At 36.9% G+C, this 18,638-nt stretch overlaps 1 protein-coding gene across 4 annotated transcripts in view; it reads right to left on the minus strand.

The window, feature by feature from the left end:
- The window catches only part of LOC125277342 (collagen alpha-1(XIX) chain), a 230,833-nt gene that overhangs the window by 93,360 nt on the left and 118,835 nt on the right, over positions 1-18,638 (minus strand). For all 4 annotated transcript variants that reach the window (XM_048205749.1, XM_048205748.1, XM_048205746.1 and 1 more), the window contains 2 exons: positions 17,686-17,730; positions 12,336-12,371 (listed from right to left, as the gene is read on the minus strand). In XM_048205749.1, the coding sequence (XP_048061706.1) occupies positions 12,336-12,371; positions 17,686-17,730 (81 nt within the window). The remainder of the gene's footprint in view (positions 1-12,335; positions 12,372-17,685; positions 17,731-18,638) is intronic.

Here is an 18,638-nt window from a genome sequence, read left to right on the forward strand (position 1 = left end):
GGTTTCAGTTACCGGATACTGTGTTTGCATGTGGACGAACGGCTAAACCACATAGAAAAAGCTGTGGTTTTGAAAATACCCGAGTTCGTGTGGACAGGGCCTTAGACTAGCAAATTATATTTTATGCTTCGGTTGCACGTCTAAACAATCAAATATACACAAAAATGTGTCAAAATGACCAGCTTGGAGAGTATTCACTTAAACACAGTCATTTATGTCTTAAGTGGAGGTAAAAAGTTGAGAGAAAATCTGATGTGTATAAGTATATTAGATCAGTGCATTCGGTCTTGAAGGGACAGCAGTTTAATAAATAGTCTAATACATTTACATTTAGTCATTTAGCAGACGCTTTTATCCAAAGCGACTTACAAATGAGAATAGTAGAATCAATCAAAACAACATGAGAACAACAGTACATAAGTGCTGTGTGAAGTCACAGTTATGACAGTAACGTGCTCGTAGCAAGAATTTTTTTTTTTTTTAATACACAAATAGATGGAAGAATAGAAATAAACCTCGGTTGCTGCTCATGCCATTAATATTAATAAAACCACAAAAGACAAAGAGAAAGTCACTCACTGCTCTTGAATGAATAACTTTAGCTTCAGTAAGTATTCATCTATCAATTTATACAGTGAAAACTTTGCCTGCACACTAGTGCATTTACAAATCAATGTTTTATATTCATCTGTTTTGTTAAACATTGATGTTTCTTTTGCTATAGATATGTATTTTACATTTCAGAATATTAAGGAATGTTAAAGGGGGACTCAGTAATATTTTCAAATACACTGTTTGGAAGTTAGTCGGGCCGAGACCAACAACAAACGTCTAACCAATCAGCATTAGGGGGCGTATGATGGTTCAAGTTCAAGTTCAAGTCCAAAGTGCTGTACAACAATGAGAGGAGTGTACATAAAATATGCAAGAAACAGTTCAATGACAAAGAACAGAAGGCAGAGAAATATACACACTATATGCACACACATATACATATTATATATATATATATATATATATATATATATATATATATATATATATATATATATATATATATATATATATATACACACACATATATACACACATATATACATACATACATACACGTATAAACATATACACATACATATATACACATGCATATACTCAAATACCTACATATTACATACAAAATGCAAGAGAGAAAAGATGAGTTTTAAGGCATGATTTAAACTCAGATAAACTGAGTTTATCTGATTTAAACTCAGATAAATGGAAGCCATTCTAATAGAGTTTGGAAGATTGTTCCAGAGTGTTGGGCCAGCCACTTCAAAAGCTCGATTACCCCTTGTCTTTAGACGGGTTCTGGGGATCTTTAGGAGTAATTTTCCCTCTGATCTTAGTCCTCTCACAGGAGTGTAAGGGTGAAGTAGGTTAGTCAGATAGGAGGGAGCTCGATAATTTAAAGGTGCCATCAAACGTTTTTTTACAAGATGTAATATAAGTCTAAGGTGTCCCCTGAATATGTCTGTGAAGTTTCAGCTCAAAATACCCCATAGATTTTTTTAATAAATTTTTTTAACTGCCTATTTTGGGGCATAATTAGAAATGCACCGATTCAGGCTGCGGCCCCTTTAAATCCTCACGCTCCCCGCCCCCAGAGCTCGCGCTTGCCTTAAACAGCATAAACAAAATTCACACAGCTAATATAACCCTCAAAATGGATCTTTACAAAGTGTTCTTCATGCATGCTGCATGCATACATCAGATCATGTGAGTATAGTATTTATTTGGATGTTTACATTTGATTCTGAATGAGTTTGCGGCTATACTCCGTGGCTAATGCTACACTGTTGGAGAGATTTATAAAGAATGAAGTTGTGTTTATGCATTATACAGACTGAAAGTGTTTAAAAATGAAAATAGCGACGGCTCTTGTCTCCGTGAATACAGTAATAAACAATGGTAACTTTAACTACATTTAACAGTACATTTAACATGCTAACGAAAGCAAGACAATTTACAAATATCACTAAAAATATCATGATATCATGGATCATGTCAGTTATTATTGCTCCATCTGCCATTTTTCGCTATTGTCCTTGCTTGCTTACCTAGTCTGATGATTCGGCTGTGCACAGATCCAGATGTTAATACTGGCTGCCCTTGTCTAATGCCTTGAACATGGGCTGGCATATGCAAATATTGGGGGCGTACATATTAATGATCCCGACTGTTACGTAACAGTCGGTGTTATGTTGAGATTCACCTGTTCTTCGGAGGTCTTTTAAACAAATGAGATTTATATAAGAAGGAGGAAACAATGGTGTTTGAGACTCACTGTATGTCATTTCCATGTACTGAACTCTTGTTATTCAACTATGCCGAGGTAAATTCAATTTTTAATTCGATGGCACCTTTAAAGATTTAAAAACAAGTAGTAGGATTTTATACTCAATTCTGTAATGGGTGGGCAACCATAGATATCTCAGGATGGGTGTAATGTGATCGAATCTTTTACGCCTCTTCAGAAATCTAGCTGCAGCATTTTGAACTTTTGACAGTCAAGGAGAGAGAACAAGCAAGATGAAGATTTGAAAATAATAAGAAAAAAAACTGCAGAGCGAGAAATGGGACACAATACAAAAGAGCTCAAAAGAATATCACTGGAATAAAGGTTTATGACTGGGCAAGCGCTTTAGTACCCGGTTTATATTAGAAAAGCTTTCCAGCGCTGGAGAGAGCTAAGTGGGAAGGCCTGAAAACAGACGTGGAGGCTGCTTTGATCCCACTCATGTGAGTACACTGGGTTTGACTGCCTGGAGCTTCTGTGCTGTTGGTGACTGACAACGAACACTTGTTTGTATTTACTCTTGTGTACTGTATATTCATTTTTTGTGCTTCCTTGTCATTTGTTCATCAACTGCACTTTATTTTTTGTGAAGCATGATTTTGTTGCGCGTCAGCTGTGATAAACAGACATCCACTCTCGCATTGCGTGTGTAACAGTGGCCAGATAGTGAGAGTCTGAACTCTTGTACTATGAGTCTGTCAAAGCGATCTCTTTGCACTATCAGGACAAACGTATGCAGATGCTACAGTGTTCTCAGAGTCCAGTCACAGTCCACTGCCTGTGTGAACGGGCGGAGATGACACACACACACCGCTCACAAGAGCAAATTGGAGCACTGCATAGTGCATACACACTCTCTTTCTGTCTGAGCTCAAAGGTGCAGTGAAGCAAAAAGCCTCTCCCTCTGGTCCTCTTTGTCAAGCACCAGCACCCCCACCAAACCCCTGTGTAATCCTGAATCCCTGCGTGAAGATTTATAGGAAATGTTCTCACTGAGGGAAGAGTGTCTTTTACGGCCAGCTGATGATAGACGGTCATTCGTGAACAGTAATAAAAGCCACGCAGAATGGACACAGTCTGAATAGCTCTACTATGAGTTCGACCACACAATTGCTCTTCTCACTTTGGCCTCTCCTGCTGAGAAAAGCAACTTAAACCAAGATGGTTCACTGGTCTTGCAACTTGGTAAAACAGCAGTTGTATAGTCTAGTTGGTCTCCCTGCCTGACCACTTTAAACCAACCAACAGGCAAATCTGATCAGCTGATAAAGGGTCCAAAACCCCTCTAAAATCAGCAAATGCAAGGCCATTTTCATTTCTATTTATACTCATGTAAATGCAGGTGCTGTCAGAACATTTGGCCCTGTTGACTTATAAACATATCTCACACATATAAAACAAACTGAGACAACAACAAAACTCCCTTAAAACAGAACTTTTCCAACATTGTACATGCATCGGAGAAGTATTATGATGTTTTTGACATTTTTCGGAACCATCCATATTTTTCTCTGCCCCAACAAATATTATTTCTACCACATCTTATGAATCCTTGATAAACATTATGCAGTTTAAATCAATTTTTATTTTTTTTAAACATTGTTTTCTTGCAAAGGCTAATTTCACGGCTAACATTTTCTCTTACATTAACTTTTATACATTACAGCTAAACAATTAATCGTTAAAAGATCACGTTCTCGATTCAAACACCCAAGCAATCTACTTCCTAAATGACAACGGTTTGTTTATGTCCATTAAATCTTTGACAAATATTTTGATAAAAGTTTACATTTCAGATATAAACACTGGCGTCTGTGGTAGTGATCAAAATAGAGTAAATCACCTTTTGAAAGTAACTTGATGCCTCAAATAAAGATTGTATCAATTACATCGTTACACCAGTAGGTGGCGACAAGTGACTGTTAAAAATGTATTTGTCAATTAATTCAAGAGATTCGTTCTAAAACATTGATTCATCCTGTAATGAAGCAAGTGAAGTCTTTATGAATGAGTCACTGAATCATTCATTCAAGAGATTAATTTTCAGACGGCTCTGCATGCTTTCGAAAGGCTCTCGCGCAGTGCCGCTTCAAGTTGAACACACCTTTTATGAGTGAGTCATTGAATCATTCATTCAAGAGATTTGCTCAAAAACTCTGATTCATCCACGAAGCAAGTGAAGTCTTAATTAGTGAGTCACTGAATCATTCATTCAAACTGACATTTGAAAAACAATTTATTCAAATTATTTAGAAATAAAAGAAAAGACTGAAGCAATTAACGTTTTGCCAGCAACTCTAGTAAATGACATGTTATTTTGTTTAGTTGTCTATTCAGAATTGTGATCTATTTTAAACAAAAATGCATCTGCAGGTGGAAATGATGTGACAGTTAATAATAACAGATTATTTTACACAGATAATTTGTGCAAAAATTTTCCAATTGATAATATTTTTCATAAAATAAATTAGATTTACAACCCAATAGTTTTAACACTTTCACTAATTCATATTTTGTTAGATTTAAAGTGGTTCTGGAATAAGAGAGAAAAAAAAAAAAACATTTCACATGCTCAAAGTTTAGTGTGATGCAAAGGGTCTCTGGGGTGAGCAAAGATTTGAACCAATAAACAAGTGTTTCAGGACAGGAGTAGTTCTGAAAACAAGCCAGCAGTGTTTCTGATTAGCTGTCTTGTGTGTTTGTATTCCTAATGGCCTGTGCAAAAATACCAGAGACCCGAGGCATTTTTTGTTCTATGAAAGGACCACAGGAAGGTCAAACATTGACAGGCGGCCCTGATACTGTATGATACAGGCTGGCATTGAATGCAAAGCCAAAGGGTCCAAGACCCATCGAGACAATGAGGAACCTCATCTCTGAATTCAGCTCATCTAGAGGTTAAAATAAACCTCTCACCACACAATGGTTTGGAGTCTGTGCATCTTCATACATAAAACTCAATTTGTGTCTCAGGATCATAGCATGCCTTACCAATTTATTGACCACACATCTTTACAAAACCCCATACATCTCCAGGTTTTCTAATTGGCTAATAATGCAAGCAAGCATGCTGACAGTCATTTATTGCTAAGGCACTTAAACTAAACAATGATACAAAAATTAGCTCATACAGCAGTGACTCATTTTACATCATAAGTCTACAGGAAATTTCTTGAAATTCTATATTTATCATCAATAAATTAGCCTACATTGTTTGTCCTTGTCCTTTCATTCCTCTGGGCCTTAGAACGGTTGAATCATGGCATGTCCGGTACTTGAACACATACACAGCTAAATGCCATTTCGAAATAAAAGCAAACATTTTTTTCCGTTTTTGATGCTCCAGGAAAACAGTTTCCAGTTATATTGGAAGTCTATTGGGCAAGGCATTTTGGAGGGTTTAAAAGCAGAAATGTTCAGCTCATATTTTAAATGCGCTTACATTATTATTATTATTATTTTTTAAATGTCCATAACAAAAATCAGCTTCCTATTTCTGCTTTTAAAATGCTCCTATTATGCTATTTAAAAGTTTCGGAGGTTGTTTTGGAGGTCTCCTACAATAGATTTACTTGCATCCAAGGTCAAATGCTTATACGTATATAATACTTACATTTTCTCATAATACAAATTGCACATCACCCCATTTCTCAAAGTGTCTGAAAACAGTATGTTTGAATATTCAGTCTCTCAAAACCCAGTCTGTTTTGATTGGTCTACTGCAATACCCTGAATTTCAGCTTCCTCAGTGCTTAAAACACAGTGACACAAACAATGGCGTCAGTTTCTCTGTATCAGTCCCAGCACGAGTCCTCATCCTTTGAAAGTGCATGCAAAGTGGATTTGACTCTTCCAGGCCTCGGCTACAATTACAGAGTTTGAGGGCAGGTCAAAGTAGATGTTGTTCGCGAACAGCCAATAATGACCATATGCTGGCATTATGCCAGAGATGGGCACTCGAGTTAGAGACTCGGACTCGAGTCGCATTTTAACAGACTTCAGACCTCTTCAGTTCAGACTTCTTTTTTTACAGTCTAACGTTATGCTTCAGACTCGGACTCGGACTCGACCTGAAATGACTTCAGACTTGACTCGGCACAAAAGACTCGGAATATTTTCAAAACGACTCTTTAACCCATAACTAATGATATAATAAATAAAGAATTTGTGTTGCGTTTAAATGGTTTTATAATATCTGCGTCACATATATTTACTTACGTGTCGTGGTATATCGGACTCTTGTCATAGAATTTGATTACGTATGTCCGTGCGCATAAACTCCGAAATGTCATAATAAGAGTCCCATGCAACATGACGGGAGCCACCGTGCCATATGTTCTTTCGTTTGGGTTTATTATCACGTCAGATCAGCTAGACGCACAGAATATGGGAAAACAATTAAAGACTCCGGAACAACATCATCAAATTTTATGAGACCGCATCCACAAAGGTTAGTCACATTAACTCACACAACTAACGTTAGCTATTACTCTGTGGTGTAGCTGCATGGCTCTTTTGAATTGCCAGCCTGGTAAAATATGAAAAAAAAAAATCTAGCACTACGTTTTATCAAATCTTCGTATTATTTGCAGCTTTTCTATATCTTAATGTGTGTCCATAAGAGAGAGAGATAGAAAGAGATGTTAATCCATTTATTACTTAAAGCTCATATTTTAATGTATCACATTCAGCATGTGTAGAGTTTTCAATTGACATTCTTAAACATTCCGAGGTTTGATATTTTCTGATAATGACTGTTGTCAATAACAACAAATCTGTATAACAATCTGCTGTATAACAAACCGTGACTCACGGGCGCCATCTTGTGTCCGTTTAGCGACTGTATTGAAAATGACTACTCGTTGCCAGGACAACTGTTTTGTACATTGTAATGGATTATAAAGCAACAAACTGGATGTACATTATCCCTTACATCATATGACCTTAATTTTAAATAAAACAGATTATAGAAAGATCATATAATTTTGTCTATATATTACAACTAGGATCAAACATAGGATTTGATTAAGACTTCAGACTTGACTCGGACTCCAGATAAAAGACTTGTAAACGTCTCTGCATTATGCAAATTTGTTACAACGTTACATAGGTATGTAACAGGAAGTTCAGAATCAATTCTGTCTTTTCTTTGTTGTGCACTTTGATCTTTAAAACTTTGCAGACATTTCACATTCACAAACAGCTATATTACACACAGCATGAAAGGTAATACTCAAAAAACATCATAGAGGCACTTTAAACCCTCTGTAATATTTTGTTTCAACGACTCCTGTTATAACCATATGGCTGTAAACTCGATTTTTCTTTGTTCTAACTGGGGGACAAGATGAAATTAGTTTCTGTGGTAATCAACAGCATGTAACAAAATAATGCTGTCAATAGAGCTTAACCAGTTTTTAACCCAGGACGTTCCTTTAATTCCTAAGCCTGCATGATTTGTCCCTCCACGACAAAAGGGAGGTAATATGTTAGGTTGGCTTGTCTGGGATCAGGTAACGCTCCTGGTTACTTTGTCCATTTGACTACACGGAAACAGTGATTACGGTCACTTAGAAGAAATTAAGATTATTTTGATCTAAACTGGCCAGTAACAGCAGAACAACTCAAAAATATTCTATTGTTTAGACATTACACCATCTGAAAGATAAAATGATCTCACTTTAATTACTGTACTTGTCAAACGAGGCACTTTAAATGGGTTGTATCAAATTGACTGGAAAGGAAAAATGTAGGTTATAAAACATCTTTTAATTAATGAAGGTATCTAGAGACTATTTTGGTGTGATATAAACTCATGAACATGAGAAAACAGACATGTAACACTGGGTATAGAACTGTGCAGCAAAAAATAAATAAAATAAATAAATTGCTAAACCAGTAGTTCTTGTCTTGTTGTACAGTAAAAAATAAATAAATACAGAATAAAAATAAATTAAATTAAAATATCTAAAAAACAAGATCAATTTTCTTGAGACTGCATAAGATACTAAGACCCTAATATTAATATATTTTTTTCTTGTCCCACTGCCGAATTATTTTATTTACTTATTTACACATACATCTAACAAAATTTGAGGTTTATGATAAAAAATAAAATGACTAAATAAAATAGGCAATGGGGTAAAAAAAAAAATAAAAAATAGAGGTCAAATAGTGAGCAAACAGTTTAACTTGTACGGTTAACTTATCCGAGGAAGGTTAAAGGTCAGACAGGCGTGTTGTCAACGAGACCTGACTGTGTGTGTCAGCGGCGAGTGTGAACTGACGAGTTAAGGAGCTGCATGTAAACACTCACTCTTGCTCTGTTTAATATTTATTTACTGTATATTTATATTCATACACTGCCATTGCCCCTGGTGAGAAATGACACCCCTGGGCTTCATGAAAATTATTGCAGACCTTTTGCAAAAGCACTGTTCATAATTACCATCTGTCAGGCTTGAGTCTGAGGAGTGATGCAGGATGTGTGTGTGTGCGTGGCTGTTTAACATGCTGAGCAGACAGCCAGCGTTTGACTGAGGGAAGCCAATCGGTAGGATGCGAGCATGTCCTTCTCTCTCTGTTCTCAGGAGGACAGCACAGAATAAATGCTTCATCTCACTTTACCAACAGACAGACAGCACATGCGTCTCAACAGTCCTCTAGGTCACTGACAGTGGTGCATGTGTTACCACTGACCTCACAACAACTCATATCTATTGATGTCTAGTGTGCAGTATGCACTGTTTACCACAAACTACTCTTTAAAAAAGATAGTAAATGAAACCATTACATCATTCCATGATGAATGTAGTATGCTATATTGTTGTCATACGACCTCATCAAGTTCCAATAATTTTGGAAATAGATATTTTGTCATTATTCATCACATTTTTCAAGACTTTGGGCAGTCCGATCATGTTAAAAATCAAATCTGCCGTCATTCTTTATGTAAACTTACGTTAAACGCATTGTGGGATATTAAGCGTATTAAGAGCAATGCACTTTTGCATTGTGGGATATTAAGCGTATTAAGAGCAATGCACTTAAAAAAAAAAAAAAAAAAGTGAAAATAAAAAAAATAAGAGTTAATTTCATACATTAAAAAAAAAAAAAAAAACATACTGTAACTTTTAGAATTTAAAACGTCCTCCTCATTTATTGAAACTAAACTGCAAAAAACCCCTCAAAATCTTCAATGTTGTGACATCCAAGGCAAGGACTCATGGTGGCCACAAGAGGACACCAGTAAGCATCCTTGCAAATCATAATCAGTACTCATATCGATGCTTTCTCGTTTTGCATAAATCCTATAGCAGATCTAGGCAGGTGGAGCTGGGGGAGGTGGAGGGATTCAGAGGAACGCTGATAGCACGTTGCAGATCTATCCTACAGCAGGCTATTTAAATGTTAAGCAAGCAATCTCATTGGCTGCATGATCAGCAGAGGCCAATCAGCTTGTGGGTCACTGAAAAATAAAACTTCAAAAAAGGTGTTTTTTAAAAATCGTTTCAAAATTACCTAGTTCTGGCATGAAATTCTAGATGCCGCAGGCTAATAAGTCTTTTTCTTATTTGGTAGCGATCACGTCATTATCAACATAGCACAGCTACAGTAATTGTTGCATCAGTGGCCAATGAGCTCAAACATTAAAACAAATACCGGTAGTGTTGCTGTTAGCAGTTTGCAGTGCGCTTTCAGAAACCCTCCACCTTCCCCAGCTCCACCTGTATAGATCTGCTATGGGTACAACAATGTCTGTGAATGTGTATTAGCAGTAGCAAGTCTCGGTACTTGCTCTGCAGCAACAGCAGCGTAGCAGATCTATTCTGCCAAGACCAAATACACTAACATTTCCATATCCATTACCATACCAATCTCTATTACCATACGAATGTCCCGAGAGTTGATGTAATGCATAGTTTTGAGTCATGAGCAATGTGTTTAAACAAGTTTCAGTTGTTAAATAACATTTCAAAGTATGTAAATTCATTTTTTGACTGCTTTTATGTCAGGCGGTACAACCAAATAGTTGCATGTATATACTGTATTTTTACCACCTGACATGGAAAGTGTATCATCCTACACATACTTGAAATTAGCAGTATTTGAGAGAGATTTACAAACCTTTTCAATATGCCACAAGGATCATCTAGTTGATGCATTATTCACAGTTATTACCTTGTCAATTCATTATAAAAGAGCCATGTTTGCAGTTGTGCCACCCTGACATTTGAGAATATACAAATTGCCGGAAAAAGGTTTTTCAATTATCTCAACAGCTTTAAAACTACTGATATTTATAAAATTTGTTTATATGAAAAGTTATGAACCTAAAATGACGCCATTTAGTTATTATTTATTTATTTTTATTATTAAAGGATTAGTTCACTTTTAAATAAACTTTTCCTGATAATTTACTCACCCCCATGTCATCCAAGATGTTCATGTCTTTCTTTCTTCAGTTGAAAATAAATTAAAGTTTTTGATGAAAACATTCCAGGATTTTTTTCCTTATAGTGGACTTCAATGGGCACCAAACAGTTGAAGGTCAAAATTAGTTTCACTGCAGCTTCAAATTGTTCAACACGATCCCAGATGAGAAATAAGGGTCTTATCTAGTGAAACCATCACTCATTTTCTGAAAAAAATGGAAAATTATATAAGTTTTAACCTTAAATGCTCATCTTGAACTAGCTCTCTTCTTCTTCTCTTCTATTTGAATTCCAGCAGTGTAGACACTGATAAGTGTATTACTGCCCTCCACAGGTCAAAGTTTGAACTAATTGTTATATACTATTGAACTAGCATATTGCATATAAAAATTAGTTCAAACTTTGGCCTGTGGAGGGCAGTAATACACTTAGCAGTGTCTACACTGCTGGAATTCAAATAGAGGAGAAGAAGAAGAGAGCTAGTTCAAGATGAGCATTTAAGGTTAAAACTTATATAATTTTCCTTTTTTTTCAGAAAATGAGCAATGGTTTCTCTAGATAAGACCCTTATTTCTCATCTGGGATTGTGTAGAACAATTTGAAGCTGCAGTGAAACTAATTTTGACCTTCAACTGTTTGGTGCCCATTCAAGTCTACTATAAGGAGAAAAACTTTAATTTCTTTTCGACTAAAGAAAGAAAGAAAGACATGTACATCTTGGATGACATGGGGGTGAGTAAATTATCAGGAAAAGTTTATTTAAAAGTGAACTAATCCTTTAAGACACCATTTTAAATAGTTTTCTTAGTCTATTCAGTATTAGTTTTTTTCGGACAGTTGCACCACCTGACATTTTGGGGGTTTAAGATAACAAAACATAAAACAAAATAATATGTAAATGTACTAAAAAATGAATTCAAACTAAACAGGTTTTATAGAATAAAGTGATATATGTCATGAATTTATCAAATTTTAAAAGGAAATATTGCATTTGAACATAAAAATATGCATGTCATGTCATTGACTCTTCTGCCATGTGGTGATGACACGATTGCTTGCAGATTGCATGTAAAGGACCTATCAGTCTGCACCGTCTAGAGTTTCATGAATGAACCAGATATTTATTATGAATTTCTTAAATAACTAAACTTCAGCAACATAAAGGCAGATCCCTTGATTGCAGCTGATGGCGCTTCAGTGATCAAGAATATTCCAATATATAAATAAGATTTCTTTCGATTCCTCCATCCTCATTTTCTTTAGTTGCATCCTTTCCTCGCATCCTACGGGGGTGGAGCTACAACGTGAGGAAAGGATGCAACGAAAGAAAATGAGAATGGAGGAATCGAAAGAAAACTTATTTGTATAGGAAAGGAAGCGAGGATGCACAAATTAGAAATGAGATGCACCCTCAGACTTCAACACATGTACATGAACACCACATAAATCGACATGGTTGCTGATGATAAACAACATTCAACAACTTACACAAAAAGACTGCCACTAGAGTTACCAAACAGAACTGTCAAAATAATGTCAAATAAAACAGAGCTAAACCTTACCTTAACAGCTTCAGCATCACATGTTCCAGGTGGACCCTGTGTTGAAGAAATAAATCTCAGTATTAGTAAATTAAACTTACACTTCCATGTGGTAGTTCACATGTAAATGTAATGGGCAAGAAAATCCAAAAATCTGATATTGTACAGTGCAACACTATGGAAATTCAGCTTTAACTCCCCTGACACAGCAACCACGACAACATTCACTGCGTATTAGCCTCTGTCGCTCACGACTGCAGCAACAACACCTGCAAATGTCCTTGACAAAGGTCACTAGACACATCAGCTCAACTAAATATCCAGACAGATAAGGGCTCCTGGACCGCACATGGCGTTCCTCGACACCTTGAGGCTGGGGGAGGATGTCTGTGCCGCCCGGGGCCCTCCTCCCCGCCACCGACAACAGGCCACTCATAAATGCCAGCTCCCGAGGACAGAAGCAAGGTTGGCACATGCCATGGAAATTATCGAGACACTGCCATTTAAAAATGTCACTCTATAAAACCACTTATTTCCAGACTCTTATGACTTTGTGTTCACCACTTTATAACTTTCCTGTGGTGAAGAGTGACAGATTTACAGTAGCATGTGTGAAACTAAAGGGTCAATCACTGATAGTATTCAGAACAGATGTGCAGTTTGCAGGCAACTTTTGCAGTTCTTATTGCAGTTTAGTGAATCTTTAATGGAACAGTTCAACCAAAAATGACAAAATGCAGTCATCATTTACTTCTTAGAAAATCCATTTTATATGCAATTACAATGAATGGGTTATTCAAGCTTCAAAAAGTTGCAAAAATATCATATAAATATTATAAAAGTGGTCCATACGACTCATATTTCAAGTCTTCTGATGCCATATGATAGCTTTGTGTGAGAAATAGAAGCTTGTTTCCACCACGGAATAAAAAAAGGAAAAGATAATTGTGACTTATCTCACAATTGCAAGTCTATCTCTCGCAATTGATTTGTGAACTATATTGTGTCCTGAACTATAAGTGTTCTGAAGTCATATGATAGCTTTGTGTGGGGAAAAGACTGAAATTTAAGTAGTTATTCACTAATAAACTTCTCCAAATGCTGCAAACAAATAATTCAAACTGGTTTTGTGAATTGAAACAACTGATTCATTGAAAAGATTCAGTGCCAGATGTTAGGATTTTTAGTGAATAAGTATGGAAACTTGTTGCTGCCATTGAATAGAACATAAAAAAGGTAATTGTGACGACTTCTCTCAAAATTCTGAATATTTTTCTCGCAATTCTGACTTTTTTTTCCTCAGAATTGCATGATATTAACCCACAATTGCGAGTTATAAAGTCAGAATTGCGAGATGTAAACTCTGATTTTATAACACGCAATTGCGAGAAAAAAGTCAGAATTGTGAGATAATACACAACTGACTTTTTTCCTCACAATTGTTATTTATATCTCACAATTCTAACTTTATAACACGCAATTGCGACTTTATATCATGCAATTTTGACTTTATAACTTACAATTGTAAGTTTACATCAAGCAATTCTGAGAAAAAAAAGTCAGGAATGTGAGATGTAAACTCGCAATTGCGAGAAAAATATTCAGAATTTTGAGATAGAAAGTCGCAATTACCTCTTTCCTTCAATGGCGGCTACAAGTTTCCATACTTATTCATTAAAAATCCTAACATCTGGCACTGAATCTTTTCAATGAATCAGTTCAATTCACAGAACCAGTTTGAATTATTTGTTTGTAGCATTTGGAGAAGTTTATTAGTGAATAACTACTTAAATTTCAGTCTTTTCCTCACACAGAGCTATCATATGACTTCAGAACACTTATTGTTCAGAACACAATATAGTTCACAAGTCAAATGAACCACTTTTATGATGCTTTTACATGTTTTATTTAAATTTGAGTTTGAGATCCAGTTCTCATTTATAGTAACTGCATAGAAAAGAGTGACCTGCACAGTCTGACAAAAGACTGTCAAACAGGTTTAGAACAAGATGAGAGTAAAAGAAAAAAAAAAGTGTTAGAATTTTCATTTTTTGGTGAACTATTCCTTTAAGTATTCATTCAATATGGCAATTCATTAATCACTTTTTCCCACTCAAAAGAGATTCAGTAAAGCTGGCAATGTTTATCTAGTTCTATGCATGTGGGTACAAACACAAACCCAAAGGCAATGTAAATATGCCAGCAATTTCTGATGCAACATACCTTTCAAGGCATGAAGTGTGTGCATGTCTGATTTTTACTTCACACGCATTTTCATACTGAAGCCACGGCTTTGATGAGACTATTTATCAAGCAGTAAACTAGGGCCCCTTTGAGAGTCTCATCAGGATCTTCAATAACACTTATGCATGGGACTGCTCTTAATATGGCCCTCTGGGCTGCTTGAAATCGTAATTTGAAACGTTGAGCCACACAGCATGTGTGAGATTTCACTCAAACCAATGCAAAAACCAAGCAAGCTCTGCTCATCTGAAGGGGGATAAATATAGCAGCAGGTATCTGACCATTACGCACAATGTGACAAATTTAGTTTGTTTTTTGAAGCAGATTTATGACAACAATTATGCTTTATGACTCTGAAATGACTGAATTGCAGGGGAAGGAAATTAGGAACAGAAGTGAACTAAACTTAATGGTTCAACTGAGTTCCATTTTAATATACAGGGGTTGGACAATGAAACAAACACTGGCCAATATAGGGTTGGAGGTTTTAGGCCTATATATGTGCGGCCTGGTGGCCAATCTTCAATGTTCCATCAGTAAGTGTTGAATTAGTAGCTGTACATAAAATACTGCAATCATGGGAGAAAGAGGACAAATTGTTGGTGCATGTCTCGCTGGCTCATCTGTGACCAGGACGTGTATCGAGAGCCATGGTATACGGGGTAATGTCGGCATACCTCCTCAAAAGACGAACCACATTCAACAGGAGTAACTGTCGATGCAAGAGGAAGCCGTCTGAAAGGGATGTCAGGTATTAACCCGGATTGTATCCAAAAAACAAAACCACAGCTGCTTAACTCACTGCAGAATTAAATGTGCACCTCATCTCTCCTGTTTCTACCAAAACTGTTCATTGGGAGCTCCACAGAGTCAATATTCAAGGTTGGGCTGCTATAGACATATCTTTGGTCACTCGTGCCAATGCCAAATGTCGGTTTCAATAGTACCAACAGTGCAAATATTGGGCTATGGACAATGTGAAACATGTATTGCTCTCTGATGAGTCCACCTTCACTGTCGTTCCTACATCTGTGGGAGTTACAGTGTGGAGAAGCCCCAAAGAGGCTTAGCAATGGACTGTCGCTGCCCAGAGTCAAGCATGGGGGTGGATCAGTGAAGGTTTGGGCTGCAATATCATGGCATTCCTAGGTATGTCATGATAACTACTTTTTGTTAGGAGCTATACTGTCCCAGATTAATTGCGATATGCAATTTTATTGTTATTTAAAGATCATTTTATGCCACTGAATATATAATCATAATATAACAGCATAGTAGGCCTACACACTTTCAAATGAGAATGAACTAAACTCTCAAGAATATTTAGACACTGGAATATCAAAAAAAAAATATATAATAATGTTGAATAAATAATAATTATACCTTTGCTTACAAAAAGTGCAAAATAACAAGTAGAAAAAACAAACACACTTGTAAATGCACACAAGGCACATATGGAGATTTTCCATGTGCAGATTTTTCCCTGACCTTCTTTTCTCAGTAAAATAAAGGCACTGATATACTTCAAACATGTAATTTCGAACAAAATCAGGCCAAAACTTAGTTCGTTTTGTGTTTGTTTTGGGAGTTCGAAACGGCTTGCCAAAGTGACCTCTCTGGATAAGTTCGCTCCAGCTGCAAAACCTTCGTACTACCATTGGTCCGTGACGTAATTTTTCTCTAGAGGCGTGTTTTTTAAAAGTTGAAGAACTTTTTTTTTAACTTGAGCGCCCTGTGTTTATAACGCCATGTTATGCACGAGATACTGTGAAAGACGCGAACGCAATGGTCAAATTCGTCCATCTAGCACACGTTTGCATGGAAAAACCATGGAATGCAAAAACGTGTTCTCTGTGAAAATGAACTAGACACCCACGACTGCCATGTCCAAACGGAGAGCAGATAAGATGACAGAGGCTAAATGTTGGTGACATTCATTTTTTTGTAAACACAATGGGCAATATGTTGCGTCACCAAAAATTATCAAGGTCATGTTTATATATCGTGCGATAGATGAGTCGATTTTTCGATTGATTATCGTGACAGGCCTAGGCATTCCCTACTGTGCTTGATGTGTGCAAAACTGCAAAGCACTACCGAACCACTCTGGAGGACCAAGTGCACCTAATGGTCCAAGCAATATACCTTGAAGGGGGTGCTGTGCATCAGCATGATAATGCACCAATACACACAGCAAGACTTGTGACAGAATGGTTTGATGAACATGAAAGTAAAATTGAAGATCTCCCATGGCCTGCAGTCACCAGATCAAAATATTTTTGAGCCACTTTGGGATATTTTGGAGGAGCAAGTCAGAAAATGTATCCATTTTCGACCTGGACACTGATCTGGAAGAGAAATAGCTCAAAATCCCTCTGGCCACTGAATGACTTCTGTATCTGTCATTCCCAAGATGAATTGATGCTGTATTGGCAGCAAAAGGAGGCCCTACACCATACTAATAAATTACTGTGATTTATAACCAAATGTTTCAGTTTCATTGTCCAACCCCTGTATATTCAATCATTTAATACTGAAAAAAGTACTGATGTAACTTTTTTCACCTAATGGACAGTTTGCCTGGTATTTAAGAATGAAGGAAACCTATCTAAACTTGATCTCTTACTTTTGGACCATGCAACGTCTGTACTTTCTGCTTTCAGTTTAAGAAGAAATTTTGCTCAACTTTTGGTCATGGATTTAAATGATGTAAAATGGAGCTATTACAGCAGCTGAAATATCTCACTAAAATCTGTAAGAGACAAACATGCAGAGTTTTAAACTTTGTGAATGACAGGCGTAGAAATCTGTGGAGATCTCTGCAAAAACTTTGCAGGAACAGATTCTGTGTGGGCCTGAGAGTGCCTCATAATGTTAATGCTGATATATACCAAATATGTCATCCACTGCATCAACAGGTAATATCAAAATCATATAACCTTATATGGACTAAACTGCTTATTTTTCTTATCCCCTTTGCATTGCCAAGCTTAATGATTGGGTGGGCCAGGCCATCCAATTTTTTTGAACGGCCAATTAATCAACTTTTACTTTCAGTCTCCCACAATATTGAATATGTGGTCACTTTCTTGTCCACACTGTTTTATCACAAACTATAAAGTCTTACCGGTGGTCCTGGAGTCCCCGGTTCTCCTGTTTTTCCCCGTCGACCCTGTGAAACAGAAAATGAGAGAATAAGAAAAGACAGACCATTTCAACAACAGGTTCATGTTTGGCAATGCTGGGTGGCAATTAGAAGAAGACAGCTCCTCTTGTAGCAGTGACTAATTTGCTTTTAATTAACAGAAAGAAAACAGCTTAATTGCAGAGCTCTGTGTGGTGCACCGCTTTCTCTATACCACCCAAGTCTATCACCTCCCTTCCAGCTGTGACAAACCCCGGCCACATCAATCAAAGCAGGCCCTCTGACAAACAGAACGGGCCCCTGTGCACGGCCCTGAATGCTCGTCTGGACATAATGGACTATTCACAAATATAATAACCGCCTTCAATTCACATGCTCGAAACACACAAACTGGCAAAGTGCGTGAGGTGAGCTCAATGAAAGCCGTCAAAACTGCCAGTCACCGGTTTAATTTTTCGACGTGGCGTGATGACACGAGCGTATCGGAAAAACTGACATAAAGACAGCCAGTGTGGCAACCTCGGGGAAATTAGTTTTCACATTGTCCCTCGATGAATAAGCCGGACGTTTCTTTGATGGCTTCGTCGTCTTTGCTAAATTAATTTTATGGAGACGTTTTATATACAAGCACACAGTGCAATTTCAGCAATATGTACACCATTATTAAGAATTCATCAGGCGGAGTTGGAGGACTAGAGGGTTTTTTTTGTGTTTTTTGTCTAAGTGGGGAGTGTTTGAGAGTTCGCTGGTCATGGTTGGATGAAAGAGGAAGAGGAACATGCACACAAAAGGTAATGGCTTGTCTGTATCCTCAGAACTGTTCATTTACATAGTCTTTGATTCGATGATGTTGAGTTTGCCAGTGTTTGTCATTTTCATTAACTGCAACATAAAGAACTCCCAAAAAATGAACTGCTTTCATCATCAGGCCCTGT

This window comes from Megalobrama amblycephala, linkage group LG10 (genome assembly GCF_018812025.1).
Source record: "Megalobrama amblycephala isolate DHTTF-2021 linkage group LG10, ASM1881202v1, whole genome shotgun sequence".
Taxonomy (NCBI): domain Eukaryota; kingdom Metazoa; phylum Chordata; class Actinopteri; order Cypriniformes; family Xenocyprididae; genus Megalobrama; species Megalobrama amblycephala.